The sequence below is a fragment of the Salvia hispanica genome, chromosome 3, assembly GCF_023119035.1.
Source record: "Salvia hispanica cultivar TCC Black 2014 chromosome 3, UniMelb_Shisp_WGS_1.0, whole genome shotgun sequence".
NCBI classification, from domain to species: Eukaryota; Viridiplantae; Streptophyta; class Magnoliopsida; order Lamiales; family Lamiaceae; genus Salvia; species Salvia hispanica.
The window spans coordinates 42082068-42099965 of NC_062967.1; the positions used below are offsets into that span (position 1 = coordinate 42082068).

General features: G+C 34.4%; 3 protein-coding genes across 4 annotated transcripts; all 3 read right to left on the reverse strand.

Annotated features, from left to right (window-relative positions):
* Nucleotides 1-596: 596 nt before the first annotated feature.
* On the reverse strand, nt 597-2155 carry LOC125215998 (protein OXIDATIVE STRESS 3 LIKE 2-like). The gene is made up of 2 exons (XM_048117592.1): nt 1637-2155; nt 597-1125 (listed from the first exon to the last, which is right to left on the reverse strand). The coding sequence occupies exons 1-2, from the start codon at nt 1933-1935 to the stop codon at nt 744-746; spliced, it is 681 nt and encodes a 226-aa protein (XP_047973549.1). The 5' UTR covers nt 1936-2155; the 3' UTR covers nt 597-743.
* A 6605-nt stretch (nt 2156-8760) lies between these two features.
* On the reverse strand, nt 8761-12014 carry LOC125211816 (fatty-acid-binding protein 2). The gene is made up of 11 exons (XM_048111753.1): nt 11841-12014; nt 10825-11370; nt 10513-10741; nt 10344-10419; nt 10148-10250; nt 9917-9985; nt 9792-9828; nt 9639-9713; nt 9510-9561; nt 9326-9370; nt 8761-9223 (listed from the first exon to the last, which is right to left on the reverse strand). Exons 2-11 carry the CDS (start codon nt 11292-11294, stop codon nt 9126-9128), a joined length of 1254 nt encoding a protein of 417 aa, XP_047967710.1. The 5' UTR covers nt 11295-11370; nt 11841-12014; the 3' UTR covers nt 8761-9125.
* Nucleotides 12015-13684: 1670 nt separating this feature from the next.
* On the reverse strand, nt 13685-17590 carry LOC125215221 (guanine nucleotide-binding protein alpha-1 subunit-like). 2 transcript variants are annotated; one of them, XM_048116582.1, is made up of 13 exons: nt 17166-17590; nt 17005-17077; nt 16859-16921; nt 16697-16786; nt 16461-16538; nt 16212-16319; nt 15997-16098; nt 15731-15786; nt 14963-15097; nt 14722-14815; nt 14582-14641; nt 14425-14504; nt 13685-14213 (listed from the first exon to the last, which is right to left on the reverse strand). In XM_048116582.1, the coding sequence occupies exons 1-13, from the start codon at nt 17171-17173 to the stop codon at nt 14036-14038; spliced, it is 1125 nt and encodes a 374-aa protein (XP_047972539.1). In that variant the 5' UTR covers nt 17174-17590; the 3' UTR covers nt 13685-14035. The 2 variants fall into 2 exon arrangements, with proteins under 2 accessions (XP_047972539.1, XP_047972538.1); XM_048116581.1 differs by having other exon boundaries at nt 16884-16921; nt 17166-17589.
* Between the last annotated feature and the right edge of the window lie 308 nt (nt 17591-17898).

The following is a 17898-nucleotide window of genomic DNA, read 5'->3' on the forward strand; positions in this document are numbered from 1 at the left end:
TTGTACAATATTTAAAGTTTGCATTTTATCACTGCCATTATGTAATATGTTCATGTCAATTATTATCCGACTCTTTGAGCTTCATTCTCTGGAAACGCAATTTGTTCTTGTTTTCTAACTCTTTGAGCTTCATCATAACTTCAATTGATGACCTATGCACATAACATATATACAAATGAATTCAAAAGTACAATAAAACGCACGAATTCAGTGAGGAAATAAATAGTACTACTAGCATATAATGCATATTTGATTCGTATCATCATCAAAATAAACACAGTTCTGTGCTACCTCAACTTTGATTCGCCCTAAAACTTTTTCATGAAAAAAATTTGAAAAATTAAAATTTCCTAATCTATCATTCCAATTTGAAAAACACTTTTTGTAAATTTTGTATGCGCATAGAATATTATTCCTAATTTATCTCAATAGAGTAACTAAGTCGGAATAATTGTTTATATGAAATTAGATATGGGCTAAGATCCAAGTCGCAGGCCCACATATCCCGAGCTTCGAAAACGATCATTTAAATAAAATTCAGAATTGTCAAGATTCGATACGACCACGTTTTCATTTCTACAGTTGGGAATTGTGAATAGATAATTGAAACTAGTTCATTAACTCACTCACATGGCTAATGATAAACATTTGTACAAAATTTAGATCCGTGGAAGGTTCAACATTAGTTTTTCTACACAAAACTAAGCATCCTTCCAAGTTAGCCCGGCCCGGCCGGCCGGCATCTATCCGGACGGCTTCACAGTCATTCCGTTAGAGTTCGAGTTGGAGATAGCAACCGCTGCACAATGCTGCAAATCGGCCAAGGAGAACGATCTCCATGTCGACAGATCCTTCTTCCTTGGGGACGATGAGCTGAATTCGCTCTCCGAGTTGCTCATGGCCACGGCCAGAGCCAGTGAGGTTCTGGCCGTGGCAGAGGTTGTGACCCTCTTCGATATGGCGCCACCATTGCCCCTCAGTGGCGAGGGGAGGTTGGTGGCGAGGAGGTTTCTCCGTTTTCTCGTGTAGGCGTTCTCCGGTTTCGCAACCTCTTTGATGGAGGATGCATCTCCTAGGCTCGCAAACGACTTCGATTTCCCGTTGTAGAACCTCGAAATCCCCCTCCTGCGTTAATCTTACAAGAATTGATCAAAAACTAGCCTCTATACACAATCAATATCAACAAGAATTCATAGAATTCAAGAAAGAACTACTATGATGAGAAAAAATCTCATCTTTAAATTAAAAACCCAAAAGTCCCCCTCCAGCACTAATCTTACCAGAATTGATCAAAGATTGGTCCAAACAATGAATACCACCGAAAATTCACAAAATCCATAAAAAAAAATCACATCTTTAAATTAAAAACCCAAAATTCCTGCATCAATCTTACAAGAACTGATCAAAGACTATTCTACACATTCAAATCCAACAAGAATCTCAAAATCCAAGAAAAACTAATGAGACATCTAAAAATTATCACATCTATAATTAAAACCCCAAAATTCCCCCAAATGCATTAATCTTACAAGAATTGATCAAAGACTAGTCTACACAATCAATACCAACAAGAATTAACAAAATCAACTAGGATAAAAAAAATCACATCTTTAAATCAAAAAACCCAAAAATCAACCTTATTGGCAAAACTTCCTCCAAAGCTTCCATGGCATCCAAGGGCCCCTTGTAAGAGCTCTGCACCTCTTCACCATCACCACTTTTCTCCAAAGAATTCTCAGAAAGATCACTGTTTTTCCCTATAGAGGATGATGATTCATCTGACCAACTACTATTCTTCAACACCCCAAATTTCACACCTCTTTCTTCTTCTTCTCTAACATCCTCTAACATAACCTTTTTCCCCACAAAGAACATCTGATCTCCACTAAAAATCTCATCTTCAACACCAACCTTGCTCATCGCTCTGGTAGGCATATTTTCACCCAAAACCCAAATAAAAAAATTCAAGAAATAGTGAGGATGATGAAAAAGATCACGTTTTGGGAAGAGGGTGGTTGCTAAAATTGGAGCCCAGAATCATATCATCTCCATCAGAGATGTGATCTAAGCAGAATTGAAGAAGAATATACTGTATAGAAAAAAAATCCCCTTTTGCCAAGTATGGATCACTACACAAACTAAATGTTTTTTTGTTTACCTAGTATTTATAATCTTGGATCTGTGTGTTGAATATTCTTTATTGGATGGATATATAATAAATGATGAGATAAAATTGGTGGGGGTGGATGGTTAGGTCTTATCCTCAAATCCTCATCCACTGGAGTGGAGTATATTTTAGAGAAAATAGAAAATAAAAAATATATATAAAAAAATTTAAAAATGGTTTAATTTTGTTATCAATGTTTGTTTAAATATGGAGTAGTACTAAATTTGCAATAATGCTTGGATAAAAAGTACCAGTATGCTGTCTTTAGAGGGCTCATGGTTTTGCATTATTAATATTGTGGGAATATTGTTTGTATATGGTCAACTTTCTTGTTCAGATTCGTTTTTGATTTTTGCCAAGAAATTGGATTGGATTACTCACCAAACAAAACCACGTTCTATTAACATCACTCTTACTCTATGGATAAGTTTATTAGTTATGATTATTTCTGAAAAAATAATTTCATTTTAAATTTTTGAATTCAATAGTTGTTTGACTTTCCAGCTTTTTTAATATTTGTTCCCTACATTTAGAATTCTTTTATATTTAGATATAAATTTTTATTAGTTTATATAATAATAATATTGTTATTTATGTTATAACTTAATGATTAATTAAGAAAACTTTAATATAGTTCTAAAAATATGAATCATACACTAATAACTAATTAATATAATGATAATAGTTATTATTATTATTATTAATTGTTGTTGTTATTTTATTAACAATTAATAATAAATTGAGAAAGTTTTCATGTAATTCTATATGAATTATATTCAATTTTAATAACAATATTAAGTAGTTATAAATATAAGATGTGCTAGTATAACAACTAATTTTAAAGTTACAACGTACATCCAATCTGGTGCTGCCATGTGGCACAAAAAATGCAATATTGTAAACACTAAAATGCAATATATATTTGTAGAAGCTATAAATGAATTTCGGCATATTGCATTTTTGTTATATGCAGATTGCATTTTTTATTGTTAAGTTTTGCATTTTAGATATTGACTGTTTAATTTGTATTTTATATATAGGCGGATTGCATTTATATATGTGAAAATGCAAAACTTAACAATATAAAATGCAATTTATGTGAAAATGCAAAACTCAACACTATAAAATGCAATTTACCTAAACTAAAATGCAATCTGCGGAAATGCATATACAACTAGGTTGCATTTTTGTGTTTAAAATATTGCATGTTTTGTGCCACACTTGGCAGCACCAGATTGGATGTACGTTGTGACTCTAAATAAGGGTGCACCCTAGTGCTCCCCTATAATAGTAATTATATTTACTGTTCTATTATTTATTACTCCCTTTGTTCCCCAAAATCCGTCACCATTTGACCCGGCACGGGTTTTACGAAATGTAATAGAAAGTGAGTTGAAAAAGTTAGTGGCATATGAGTCCTACTTTTATATATTAGTTTTAAAATAAAGTGTGAGTGAGAACGAGTTAGTGGAATGTGGGGTCCATTACCAGAAATGGTAAAAAAGAAAGGTGACAAATTTTTAGGGATGGATGAAAAGGAATAAGTGACAAATTTTCAGGGACGGAGGAAGTACTCCCTCCGTCCCCATAATTTGTCACCATTTAACCCCGCACGGATTTTAAGAAATGTAGTAGAAAATGAGTTGAAAAAGTTAGTAGCATGTGAGTCATACTTATATATATTAGTTTTATAATAAAATGTGAGTGAGAATGAGTTGGTGGAATGTGGAGTCCACTATCAAAAATGGAAAAAGTGAAAGGTGACAAATTTTTAGGGACAGACGAAAATGGAAATAAGTGATAAATTTTCAAGGACGGAGGGAGTATTATATTACATCAAATAATAAATTATTAAGAAAATTTTAGTAATTATTAATATACTATTAATCATAACAGTAACAATAATAATATATTAATTATGTTCTTGATTTATACTACCTCCGCCCCCCAAATTTTGACATACTTTGACCCGGCGCGGATTTTAAGAAATGTAATGGAAAGTGAGTTGAAAAAGTTGGTGGGATGTGGGTCCTACTTTTAAAGTATTAGTTTTATAATAAAATGTGAGTAGGAATGAGTTAGTGGAATATGAGGTCCACTAATGCAAAAATGGTAAAAAGTGAAGTGTGTCAAATTTTCAGGGACGGACCGAAATAGTAAACTGTGTCAAAATTTGGGGGACGGAGGTAGTAACTTGTTAAACAAATTTCAATGTAATTTTAATATTATTTATGTTTGATTATTACTATAACAACAAAAATATTAATTTAAAAAATTTCAATTTAATAGTTGAATTTGATTGATTTATATAATTTTCTAAATTCTAACATCTTTACTTAAATAAACACTAATCTAAAAATGAATCAATTTTATTAAAGCATATACTAATGAATCATAATTAATTTCCAATAAGAGCATCCACAATGGGGCGGAGGATGCGACGGATGATGCATCCTCCGTCCCTTAGTCCGTCACTGCAGCACCACGGACTATGCACATTTTATCCTCCGCGCCCTAAGCATCGTCCGCGGACTATGACACGGAGGATGCATCCTCCGGCCTATCCTCCATCCCTTAGTCCGCTATTGCAGGGGGTGCGGACTATAGGAGGGAGGATGCACACATTTTTATTTTTATTTTTATTTTTACTTTTAATTTTTTTTGTATTTTCTTCTAATATATATCACCAAATTTTTACTTCATTTCACACCTTTCACTCCACTATCTTCCTCATCTCAATTTCTCTCTAATTTCAATAATGAACTCCGACAATTTTTCAATTTTGCAAGCACAAAAAATAAAAAATAAATATTAACAATAGGATCCGCCTTTAATTTATAGTGTTTTTATATTTATTCTTGCTAATAGTCTGCCCCATGGCAGGTGGAAGAAGCAGAGGATAAAATGCTGATGTGGCCGCGCATAGGACGGGGCTTAGGGCATCGCATCATCCGTCCCATTGTGGATGCCCTAACGGTACTTATCTTTGAACAAAGGGGGCTACAGGTTCATTGGCTCCACACAGGATATGGCAATATATTCTTTGGACTATGTGCATACACTCATTGCGTACTCCCTAATTAAAATGATAGTTCGAGACATTTTTTTCAAGATGTAAATTGAAATTTAAAGGTCAAATAAAGAGAGACTAAAGAAAAAATAAAATAGACTAAAAGAGAGAATAATTTTTTTTTCCAAAAGATAAAATAATTCAACTACTTTGGAATAATTAAAAAAATGATACAGACTTGTGGACGGAAAGAGTATAATTTATTTATTCATATTCTTAAAATTATGTTTTTAATAATTTGTATAAAAAAGAAATATAGTGGAGTACTACTATTTTTAATGAATTCCATCACTAATAATGTAATTTTGCAAACTACATTTATGTGATATACGTAACTCATTTTTATTTTGTATGCCAATAAAAGTTAAAATTAATCGCATAATTATTAGTTGTGGTTTCGAGTACGTTTTGAAAATAATATGATTATATATGACAATCCAAAGAAAATGATTTCTTTTTAAAATAGAAATGAAACATATTACTGTCGGTTGAAGAAGAAAAGAAGAAAAACAATTATGGAAAATATAGTATTCCCTTCGTCCGCGATTAAGAGTCACGGTCACTTTTGCACACCCGTTTTATAAAAATCATAAAAAATAGTTAAAGTGGAGAAATGGTAAAGTAAGAGAGAGAATAATGTTGACAAGAGTCTTATCAACATTATTCTCTCTTTTACTTTATTATGTCTCCACTTTAACTATTTTTTTATCATTTTTATAAAATGGTTGCGCAAAAGTGACCGGGACTCCTAATCGCGGACGGAGGGAGTAGTCAGTAGTACTAAACTGTAAAGAAAATATTAAAAAGAGATTGTTTAAATTTGTTCAATTTCAAAAGGTACTTAGACATTTATCCTCCAGAATAATTAGAAAATTATACTCGTGTTACGAGTGTAGATAAACAAGTCTAGCAGTTTATCATTCTATATTTTTCCTCATTATTTATTATGACTAGTAGTATGAATATTAGATGTCAATAGAGCACAAGTATGAATTTTATCGGATCAAATATTTTGGTAGAACCACCAAAATTGATTTGATCTGAAAGTGATATCTTCACGACTTTCAGATTATCCATTTTGTTCAATATTCAAATTCTCCCTAATATGTTGGAGGGAGATGAATGATGATGTTGCAAGCTTTTCTCCTTGATAAAATCTACGGAAACTAGATCAATTAAAGGTTAGGGAGGGAGGGAGAGGAATGCAATACTAAGATAAGAAAGGATGGTGAAGAATAGAGATGAAGTGAAAATATTAATTTACATCTTTTTGTTTAATGGTGTAAATTTAAAATGACATCATTAATTCTCTATATTTACTTTATAAATAACCTTTAAAACACTTTAGTTTAAGCTAAATGTATAACGACAATAAAGTGTAACTCAGTTGGTAAGCCATTTCTCCTTCAATCAATAAGTTAGAGATTCGAGTCATCACGGTATTAAATAGAAAACTAGTAATAATGTTTATCATCTTTAATTAATAATATAAATTAATAGTAGTAATAAATTAAAAAGGCTAAAGTATATTTATTTTGAAAATGTGTACTTAGTAGACAAGATACGATACTCAAATTATTATAAAACCAATAATGAATGACTTCCAGCTGTACATTCAGGTACAATTATCCAATGCAGCACATAAATATTGTTATCTTATTTATTTTTTGTGATCAATGGTAGGATAAATATATAATCTAGGTCATAAAGTCTATAATTTAATCATCTAACTTGGGTCCCACTTGCTCTAGGATAAATAATTTGCCTTGTTTATCTTAAACACAATCTACCAGGCAAGATTTTCTTTTTCATCAAGGACAAGGTAAATCAAATTAGTTGACTTAAAGCTAACAATTCACATGACATTATTTCATTTTCTTTCACAATTGATATACTTGTCCAACCATTCTAGATAAGATCTTCGTCTACTTAATTTATAATTTGATACCTTCGTCCCTACAACTACCTCTAAGTTTATCAGACTAACTTTATTCAAGTTTTACTATTGAATTATTGTATGCATATAATCATCTCATTTTGTGTGTCAATTTAATAAACGACATAAAAATAAATTATTTACTATTGCGCATATATATAACACTCCCTACGTCCCAGATAATTTGTCCCACTTTGACCGAGCACGGATTTTAAGAAATGTAATGAAAGTGAGTTGAAAAAGTTAGTGGAACGTAGATCCTACTTTTATATATGAATTTTATGGAGTAATAAAATGTGAGTATAAATGAGTTGGTGGAATATGAAGTTCACTATAAAAAATAGTAAAACGTGAAATGAAGACAAATTATGTGGGACGGATCGAAATGGAAAAATGAGACAAACCATCTGAGACTGAGGAAGTAATGGTCTTGAAAAAAATTGACAAAACTATATTTTCATAAAAATACAAATGAATTTTGATTCCTTCATAGTGTCATATTGGAAAAATGGAGTCCCAAATCATTATTTATATTTTATTCAGATAGATTTTTTAAAACACAATACTTATGTAAATGTTGGCTGCGTATAGAATATAGTAATAATTAATTTATGTGCTATGTAATTAACAAAGTCGGTATTAATGTTTATGGGCCCACCTAGGAAATTAGACATGGGCCAAGATCCGAGTCGTAGGCCCACATATCCGGAGCTTTGGAAACGATCATTAAATAAAATTCTAAACTGTCATGATATGATACGACCACGTTTCATTTTTACAGTTGGGAATTGTCAATAGATAATCTAAACAAATTAATTCACATGCCTAATGAGTCACCATCTGTACGGCCTCACCAAAACAAATATCTATTGCATAAATTTTCCCCAATATTTTATTTATTAATTAAAATTATTGTGATATTGTTACTTGTAAATTTCTACTTCCTCCTACCACCAAAAGTTTATAATTTTGGATTTGTATAATGTTGTTACAAAGGTTTGGTGTACATATTTTAAATGGATCATCATATGTGATGGAGAAGGAATCCAATACACAATTTTATAACTTGATGACAAAAAGAAGTTGTGATATACTTTCGTGAACAAAAGGATTATAATATTTCAAAAGAATTGGCAATCGAAAAAGTGGATGAAAGTTAGTTTATTAATTTAAAATGTACTCCTATTTCACTTTATTTATTTATATTTATATTTATTTTAGTTAGAGGGAGGGTTGCTTTTATAAGCAACACATATATAATAGTTATATATCTTGAGTATGGTGTGCATTGAAGAAATTGTATTACTTGTATAACCACATATATTTGAGAGTTGAGACGTGTAAATAAATTGTGATTTAAGTGTGTACACTATGCGCACAAGCTATTCTATTTAAAAAATATTTAATCATTGGTTCTAGTAGCGCCAACACATTGTATTAATGAAAATGCAACTCTTTTCTCATATGATGAGGAGAGTGAGTGATGGAATAATAAATGTGCCCAAGTAGGCACACATATAGCATGTAGTACAATTATATGCTTTTATTAAATTTTAATTTCTAGGAATAGTATAGTAACATGGTGTATTTACATTCTCATCACTCCTTCCATCAAAGTGTATTACTTAATTTTTTTTATAAAAAATAGCTGTTTTTTCTCTTCTATATATACAAGTAACCGTAAACATTCATTTTTCTCCAATCAAGAAACAGTCAGAAATTAAATCTACATTTGAATTTAGCAGGAACTGCAAATCCCCTGCTTTTGCTACAAAGAATCATCAAACTAAGGCTAAATTTTGAATCCTTTTCCCCCTAAAAAAACCCGTATATTATAAAGGGTTCGTGCTATATTCTATAGTATGTCTAACTCGTATATTTCTACCACAACTACGACAAGATATGAGCTCCTGTGTGTACAGCAGCTGGTATAAGCGCCAGCTCCAACAAGCTCAGCACGTCCTGATTATACTCGCTACATTTTTCCCGATTTCTTCTTTCGTTTGCTCACAAATAGGGATTTCACCGATATACATGTCAAAAAAGGCCCCTGGATATATACACCATAAAAGCAAAAGTTAAACTTCCTCATTTTTATCATAGTTGGTCGAGGTTGAATGGCATCGCTCATCAGAATAACAAGCACACTTACTGCAAAGATCTTTGCTCTTGACTGCTCCAATGTTATTCCCTTCAACTGAAAAACAAAACATCACCTTGTCAATCTCTATGCATTACATCTCGCATGGTGACAAAAACAAATGAGCAGGAGCGATTTCGAACAAGTTATAAGCCCTATTGAGCAATTTTACTATTGGCCGCCGTTATTCGCTCACCTTCAGTAACGAGGTGACCGTCGGCTGTTCTCCGGAAATTGATTGTTGTGCCCTGCAAATGTTAGCTTTTCTTCAGCATTTGTTGCTTAGAAAAGAAGGAACGAGAAAAATGGATGCAAATGCACATACCACGTGTAGAGGAATATCCTGCGTGAAAATGGAACCAAATTTTTGTAGGCAGCTAAAATCAGCTTCCGGATTCATCTAATAGCGACGAAAAGATTCTCAGGTATAAGAAAAGTAGCATCATCATGAACAAGCACTACTAGAATAGACGTTTACCTTTGCTAATCGGGCTCGGAGAGACTTTTCAAAAACACTACAAGAGAAATTTTGAAGTAAATCAGAAACACTTTAGTTTTGTGTGGCTCGTTACGTTTCACGTGTCACAACAGCGGATCACTTACTCTTTCACGGTATTGATTTTGATCCCGTTGTAATTAACTACAAGCCTAACTGTCATGTTGATATCCGACCTGCATCATATCCATCACACACATTAGTAATGAAATATAGCAGTCTTGATCAAAATACTATGTGACATACAAAGGACTACAAGTTGATTGTCTAAACAACAAAAATATTAGTAAAATAATATCACAAAAACGGAGCTCATGCACTGCATCATTCCAACGAACCTTAAGAGATCCCGATAAAAATCTTGGCACTTGTTCAACTCATGCTCCGGAATGCAAGCATACTTTGGACCCAATTTCTCACATACGTCAAATGGATGAACATCTATTGAAGAAGCAAAAGAGATAAATCAACGGGAATGTTTGTAGAGTAGATTTTGATACATTCAAGAGAGTGAACATTTGGCCAAGAACTTACAAAAGCCAAATGCATAGACTTTGAGTGATTTTATTCTTATAACGGTCATAGTTCTAGATCCAGTTCCTACAAGGATCTGATAGTTTGAAAGTAACCCCGAGAAAAAAGTTAACGAACAATTTCATACTTTAGTGCATTCACAAATTTCTGAGTTCAAGTAAAAAGCTACCTCAGGAGTAAAACCAGAATTACTCTCCCCCGATGTACTATTGTCCAGCATGGTTGGAAACTCCACGCCAGTTCTGGCCTCAGTCGTCTTAGCCCAAGCCAGTCTCTGCAAATAAAGATCACTACAAGGTCCACATCCTCGACTTTCAGTCGCACAATGTTTCTGCTCAGTGATTCTCTGTGCTTCCATAGAACCGGACTCCAATGGAATAGCAAGCATATTTGTCGAGCTACAAAAAAGCAGGGACCTTTAAGATTTTCCCAACATCGGAAAAAGCATCTGAAACACTTTAAGTCTTTAGGTTGAGCTTACACATTAGTCAATGGTGGCACCAATGCAGCCGCCAGCGATAACATGGGAAAAGTTTGTAGCCACTGAGCCTCTTTAGACAGTTGCTTCAAAGCGAAGCTTGATATCATATTAAACACCCCTGTCAGTTCATGTCTCGTGGAGAAGATGTGCCTCAGCTGCGTTGAACTTGAAGCGGTGGAGCAAGTGGAGAGATAGCCAAGGTGACGATCACCAGGCAACTTTCTTTTGATGTTGACATTGGATCCACGGGCACACCATATCACTAGAGCACCAGCAAACTTCGACATACAGCTGAAAGCTTCTTGGAGCGCCATGCTCCCGGGCACCAAAAGATGCCTCGAGTTGTCAACCAGCGACGCAATGTGGGAGATCCAATGAACCCCCAAATTGTGAGGCAGAATGGGATCAATAGGGAAAATCCCACCTGTATTCCCGTCTGGTTCGATGAAAAACATCCAACCAGTTCCCATTATTGAGCTACAAATGTATCGGTTACCAACTGCGAGTTCTTGCAACTACCACAGGACCTAAAACTAACAGCAAACGCTGCAGCAAGTTGTATCAAGAATTAGCAACCCATAACAATTTCAAATCTCAACTGCAAGAGAAAGGCCAATGTATGAAGACAATGGCAAGTCACACCAATAAAGGTCAATGAACAACACATAGTAGGAGCGCATTTTTAACAAAAAAGGCTAAAATTTAAAGAGGGAAAAGTGCAATCTTCAAGAATTTCAGAGATTATAATGACATTAATAAGGTGGATTGTGATATGAAAAACACAAAGCAATCAAACTTGAGCTAGAAAAATCCAATATTTGACATGAAAATCTTCAAATTCAATCATGCGTCTAATTTATCAACCCCCACAAAATTCAATCAGAATCACAAACATGAATAAAGAAGAAGAACAAACAAATTGAGGAATTCATCATCACCAAAATACCAAAACTGCATTGAACATATCGATTGGAAAGGAACAAAAAAAAGAAAAAGAAAAGAGGAATATTATAAACCTGGAAAAGGGCATAAAAGAATGGTAAAAGGGGAAGATCAAGAACCCTTTTTGAATAATCTCCGATGAAAATGAGGTCGAAAAATCGATCACGGGTGTTGGCAACGTAAAGAATATGCCTCGTGTGATTTCGGCAAGAAACAGAGAGAGAGAGACGAAGGCAGTCGAGATTCAATGTTCTTTTCCCTTTGAATAACCTTTTACGGTAAAAATTGATTTTATAAAAAAAATGTATAAGTGGAATTATTAGTAGTATTTATTTAAAAGTGAATACACTAAAATTCATTGATATCTTATTATTGAGTAGTATACTTATTAAAAAATCCCGTGTTTTTTGTAAAATCGCCCTAAATTCGATTTTGGAAATACACTAAAATTCATTGACATCTTATTATTGACTTTTGTATTGTTTTAATTAGTTTTGATTTTGGAGGGTGGCGCAGGCAACGAAAAGAGATCGGAATAGGAAAATCAAACAAGGGTATCATCTCATGTCGGCATCGGTGTGTACTTTTGTGGGCTATCTCCCTGTTCTCGGCCCATCTTTTATGCCATCTCACTTTCTAATTCATCCTCAAATTCTGGAGATCCCTCTTTCTTTCTCTATCCACTTTTCTTTAAATTATTTGTTCATGAATCATAGTATTAGTACATTTTTACATGTAATCTGTAATCAGATTTTTCGAACCATATCAGCTTGTATCGACTTTTTTTGGGTCTATTTATTAATAACGACTGTCATATTATGCAAAATCAAACTTCTCATTTACATAATGTAAATCGGCCGGAAATGTTATAGAAATTCATATGGTATCTATTCTCCACTAAAATACATAGGGTGTCTATTCTTCGAAATTTCTCATTTATAGTGTTAATTTTTAACTTCTTTAACCAACTTTTTCGATTTCATTTAGTCCCATAAAAATATTATTCCCTCGATTCCTTGAGCATTCACAGTGGTGTGAGCTCTCTAAAAAAATATCTCTTGCCACATCACTAAGCCCTTTCATAGTTTTCTCACAGCCATCATAATAGCTCTCCAGTTTAATTCATTTTATTTGTTGGTGTTTATTAAATATTAAAAAATAAAGTGCAATGAGTTATATATAGACAAAAAAAAAATTAAAAATAAAAATCGGGAGGGCTCAGCGGTCGGCGCGCAATAGGCGTCGTTGCACCGTGCTACCAGCGCTCTCTCTCCTTGGGAGGGCTCGGCCGCTGCAATGGGAGGAGCCTTCCCGGAAGGCGGTGGGAAGGGCTCCCACTGTGAATGCCTGGATCCGAAACGGATATGCGCAACCGAGTTTTTGTCTTGCGATGCATTCTACTTGTAATGTTTTGGTCAGATTTGACCGGATCAAATAGCTAATTGTGATTAATAAAGTCTAATTCCAGATCAATAAGTGGTATTATAAGTTAAATCAGAATTAACCCCTGATTAATGACTTCGACCGACCGCACCGATGCGGATGCCCCCCAACAAAATAGTTTGGACACTTTTGCCAGCCCTCTCAAATAGTATGATACACATGAATTATGTGTGCAAGTGTATGTCAAAATCAACCAACCTACTTGCCGTCCATTAAGAAAAATTCCTAACGATGTTGATACACCAACGCCAATTAATTAAGAGTTAAGACCATACTACAAGGTACTACAAACTCGTCAACAACAATAGATGTTGATTTCTCTTACATGTACTATATTTTTTTTTTTGGTTTTAAGAAAACAGCCAAATCCAACTGTACACAAGATTCAAATTTAACGTTTACCTAATTTAGACATCATCACATGTTGCTTCTCGCCTTATGTTCGGGTTGCATGTAATTAGTGTACAAAAATATATCAAAGCAATATATATATTATATATAGCATAAGTTGCAAAATCAATGTGATTTACAGCCAGAGATCACCTCATTTACAGATGATGAATAACAAACAACATATAGTTGAAATAGTGCTTTCTTTGTCAATCGTTGTAGGGAAAAAAATAAAATAAAAATTGGAGGGTCTTTAAACAAGGAAATTAAATAAAATAACTGAATTTTTTTTCTGGGTGCTAAATTACAGGTAACATAACCACACTCGAAAGATTCGAATGATGTGACCTGGGGATAAAAGAAGCGGCAGCCTGAAGTCCAAAATCCGAAACTCCTTAAGGCGTTGATTCTTTGGTTTTGTGGCGTTTCGAGTGCATCACAAGAGTCCTGCTTCAAATAGATTTCGCCTTCTCAAAGTCTCATCAACCAGCTTGAAAGTCTTCTTCACGAGCTTCTGATCTAAGGCAGTTGTTCTATAGATCTTGAAGACCCGGTCAACACGATCAGGTGATGTGCTTTGGAAATACAGCTCCTCAAATTTTTTCTTCACAAACCTGAGTAAGAAGATTATTAGGAATAATCAGGGAGAAAATAAAAAAGTGAAGAACCAAATGACGCCGGTAGATGCAAAATGCAGTAGCATTTCATAAGCCAGTTATTATTAAATGAGAAACCACAAGAAAAGGGGAACTGGCACAGAACAAGATTTTATTATAGCTTCACAGTTCTTTGTATAAACTCAGAAGATGGTGTGAGATTGCTTACTCGTATGCATGCTCAATTTCTTGTTTCCCAGTAGAAACTGGCTGGTAATCCTTGAACCACTCACATACATTCAATGGGACCTGCGTAAAAGAACATTATGATCCAAATCTCATGGAAGTCGTCCTACGTGTAAGACCATAGAGTGTTGCATACTTACTTTGAGGACCTTCTTTTCAAATAAATCAAATTTGTTCAGAAATAGTAGGAACGAAGTTTTCTGCATGGAAGTGGCAAATATTAGTAAGTGATCATCTCGGGTATGGCTCTAACTGGAAGTCTTGTAAAATCAGATACAACCTCAAAGCACGGTTGCTTCAGAATCCACTCAAAGAGTTCTTTCGTCTCCATCATTCGGTTTTTGCTATCATCCTCAAAGAGAGTTTGATCGTACCTGTACAGCCATAAGGGTTAACATACTCTCATGCTATGTCTATTGTCGAAGCTTGAAAATTCAAAAATAAATGTAAGAAATCGGATTTATAGGAAGCAGTTATGTGAATAATGTTTTTTGGTAAATGAGAGATTAATATGGTCATACTCGCTTATCGCAGCACAGAATATGACAGCTGAAACGCCCTCAAATAAATGAATCCATTTTCTTCTTTCGTTTTTCTGGCCTCCCACATCAAATAGACGATATACCTCCCCACTTTTCTTGTTTTCTCCGACTGGGCTGCAAAATTCTCAATTGTTAGAGACTGCTTTACGAAACAGTCATTTAAAACAACACCTTGAATTTTCAACGTGCTGGTACAGTGATACACATAGCAGGAAACAGAAGTATCTATTACTGCCAGCCAAGGATTATTGACAAATGAGGCATACACAAACATTAATAAAACTGCAATATCTTTAACAAAAGACCACAGAAGTGAGAGACAAATCGATCTGATCCTTTTCTCTTCTCTTTTATCATATAACAATTTGAGATTTACAAAATTTTCTTCAGAATTTCTAATAAGGGGAGCAATAAAAAGCATAAAAGTATTTCCAGAAAAAATGGTATGCCTCTGTTAACAAGATAGAATGTGCCTCTAAATTGAATCTTCCCGACTAAATTGTGTCAAATGTCTGCTTCACTTACTAGTAGCTTAAGAATATGATACAATAGAAAGTGCGCTCCAACCAGGACAAATATGAGGTGTTAGGCTATCTAGCAGCCGGTGCTTGGGGACATATATAAGTTCAATTATAAAATGGAGGCAAATCATGAGGTTGGTGATGAATAAAGCGGGAATGACCGAATGAACAAACAAAAATACAATACTTTGTCTTTGTATAGAGAGAAAATGATAGCAGTAATCACCTGAACTGGATTTCAACAACACCAGTTGTCCGAACCCTAGCATGAAGAACATCTTCCTACATCACGGCATGCATACAAAGACATAATTCAACAAGTGTGGAAATAGGACAGCTAATTGTTATGGATAAGGTACATAACACTAGGAAAAAAATAGCACAATAGGCAAAATAGAAAGGTGAGATGATTTCAGTATATCAGATAACCTAATCACATATTTATATAAGGGAGAGAAGAGAAAAATAAGTATGCCACACTAATGAGCACACCTTAGTAGGAACATATTCTACATCAGATAGTCTTTGTAAATTTTCCATAAAAAAATGAGCGCAGTCTGGAAGTTGAAGTTCATTGCCACGGATATATGTTTCCTGCCAATGAGGGTCAAACACTTGAATAAGTAAATCTAAAAGTATTCAATGAATCTTAGAATGAAAATTCAGTTGAAGACTACTTGAAATCATTTACACAAAACACAACCAACCTGTATAGCACTGTCTCTCCATAGAGTTTCAATTTCATGTGCGATCTCCTTAGTTAGACGTGGATAATTCAACCTACCACCAATTTCAGAAAATTTCTCTCCAATTTCCTGAAAGAACATTCACAACAACAGACATCTTCAGAGTTGTTTAAATCTTCATGTGCACACTGATTTCTGACTTATGTGCTCGAAAACAATGAAAATTAAGGATAGATCAGGACTATGTCATTATATACAAACAAAGCAAACCTTATTTTCATCAGATACAATGAACTTTAAGGAATCTTCCGAGCTTTGAGATAATTCCTTCGACCCTTCATATAATATCTGCACGAAACAAAACAAAACAAAACAAAACTAAGCAGCATGTTCTCATACAACTTCAACACATACACCATGCAATTTCAAAATTTTACACATCCTAGCAATCTACTGTATTATAAACGAAAGGGTAACAACCAACACACCCGTTCATTTATTCATACTTTTATTGTGTGATAAACATTGGCATGGACGACTGGAGTATAGCCTTTCAGCTCAGCCTCATCAAACCCGCTCTGAAACAGAAGTTTTATCTGCAATGCATTCGGACAATTATCCTTCTGATTGATCTATACATAATACAGACATTATGCATGAACTCTGACCTTGATATAGAAAGGATCATCATACCTGCTTGAAAATGGTAGACTTTCCAGAATCTCCAGCACCTTTGAAAAAATTCAGTAAATAGTTAAATAAGTAACAGAAGAAACCAAAAAAAATAAAAAAAGAGTTTTCCATGTGTAAATACCAAGTAGCAGAAGCTTCTGAATATGCTTCTCAGCCTTTGTTTCTTGCTCAATTCGCCTCTCAATTTCTGCAGTCTGAAAATACAAACAATCCAGAAATAAACAAACGCCAAATTGCATTACAATTCGAAAAACATGAAAAATTCTGGAAGCTCGGATTAACCTGCTCATTCTCCACAGGATCAGCTGGACTGCGCCGATGTCTACTGCAGAGTGACCCCATACTATCTATCAACGTACACAACACAAACACCATATGACCTCAATCCCCAACCCAAACCAGCTCAATCACCAATTCCACCGTCCAACCCTCCACACAGCTCCATAACTCACCAATTAGTTGTCGGAATGACGGAGGAAGCGGCAATTAAGTATCAGCTCAGCTGAAGCGCGAGATTCTAGGGCGAGTGGATCTAATGCTGGATTCAGGCGAGCAGGATCAGCTCCTTGTTGAAATGTTGGCGATGTGGATCAGGCGGAGGATAGAGCAGAAAGTAGAGGTTGTAGACGGCGGCGGAGAGCGGCGGCGATCGGCCGTGGAAAGAGAAATGGAGGAGAGGAGGGTTTGGTAGTAGGTTTAATCCATCTGATAGATCCGGCGGTTTTAAGCTTTTTGACCAGTCAACGACCAGTCAGCTTTTTGACTGATTAGGATATGAATATCGACCCGACCCACACCCGCCCTGCATCCGGCTATGGATTCTGTAGCTCTGGGATTTTTCATCATTTATTAAGAAAAATTCAATTCAGTTTTCCATTTTTTACTAAGGTTTGTGTTTTTAATTGTTGATTGGGGCATTTTTCCTATGTATACATTAATAATATTTTATGAAATGATCAAAAAATACATAAAATAAGGAAATATTGAATCTAACTCAATTTAACTACATATAATT

Excerpts from the sequence above, each read along its gene's own strand:
- LOC125215998 (XM_048117592.1), bottom strand. The coding sequence starts at position 1,935 with ATGCCTACCAGAGCGATGAGCAAGGTTGGTGTTGAAGATGAGATTTTT. Across the intron at positions 1,126-1,636 it reads GAGGAAGTTTTGCCAATAAG|GAGGGGGATTTCGAGGTTCT; the intron begins GTTGATTTTTGG and ends AGATTAACGCAG.
- LOC125211816 (XM_048111753.1), bottom strand. The coding sequence starts at position 11,294 with ATGGGAACTGGTTGGATGTTTTTCATCGAACCAGACGGGAATACAGGT. Across the intron at positions 10,251-10,343 it reads AGTCTATGCATTTGGCTTTT|ATGTTCATCCATTTGACGTA; the intron begins GTAAGTTCTTGG and ends CTTCTTCAATAG. Across the intron at positions 9,562-9,638 it reads AGGATATTCCTCTACACGTG|GGCACAACAATCAATTTCCG; the intron begins GTATGTGCATTT and ends TAACATTTGCAG.
- LOC125215221 (XM_048116581.1), bottom strand. The coding sequence starts at position 17,258 with ATGGTGTTTGTGTTGTGTACGTTGATAGATAGTATGGGGTCACTCTGC. Across the intron at positions 14,816-14,962 it reads TTCTGTGCTGCGATAAGCGA|GTACGATCAAACTCTCTTTG; the intron begins GTATGACCATAT and ends ATGGCTGTACAG. Across the intron at positions 14,214-14,424 it reads GAAATTGAGCATGCATACGA|GTTTGTGAAGAAAAAATTTG; the intron begins GTAAGCAATCTC and ends CTTCTTACTCAG.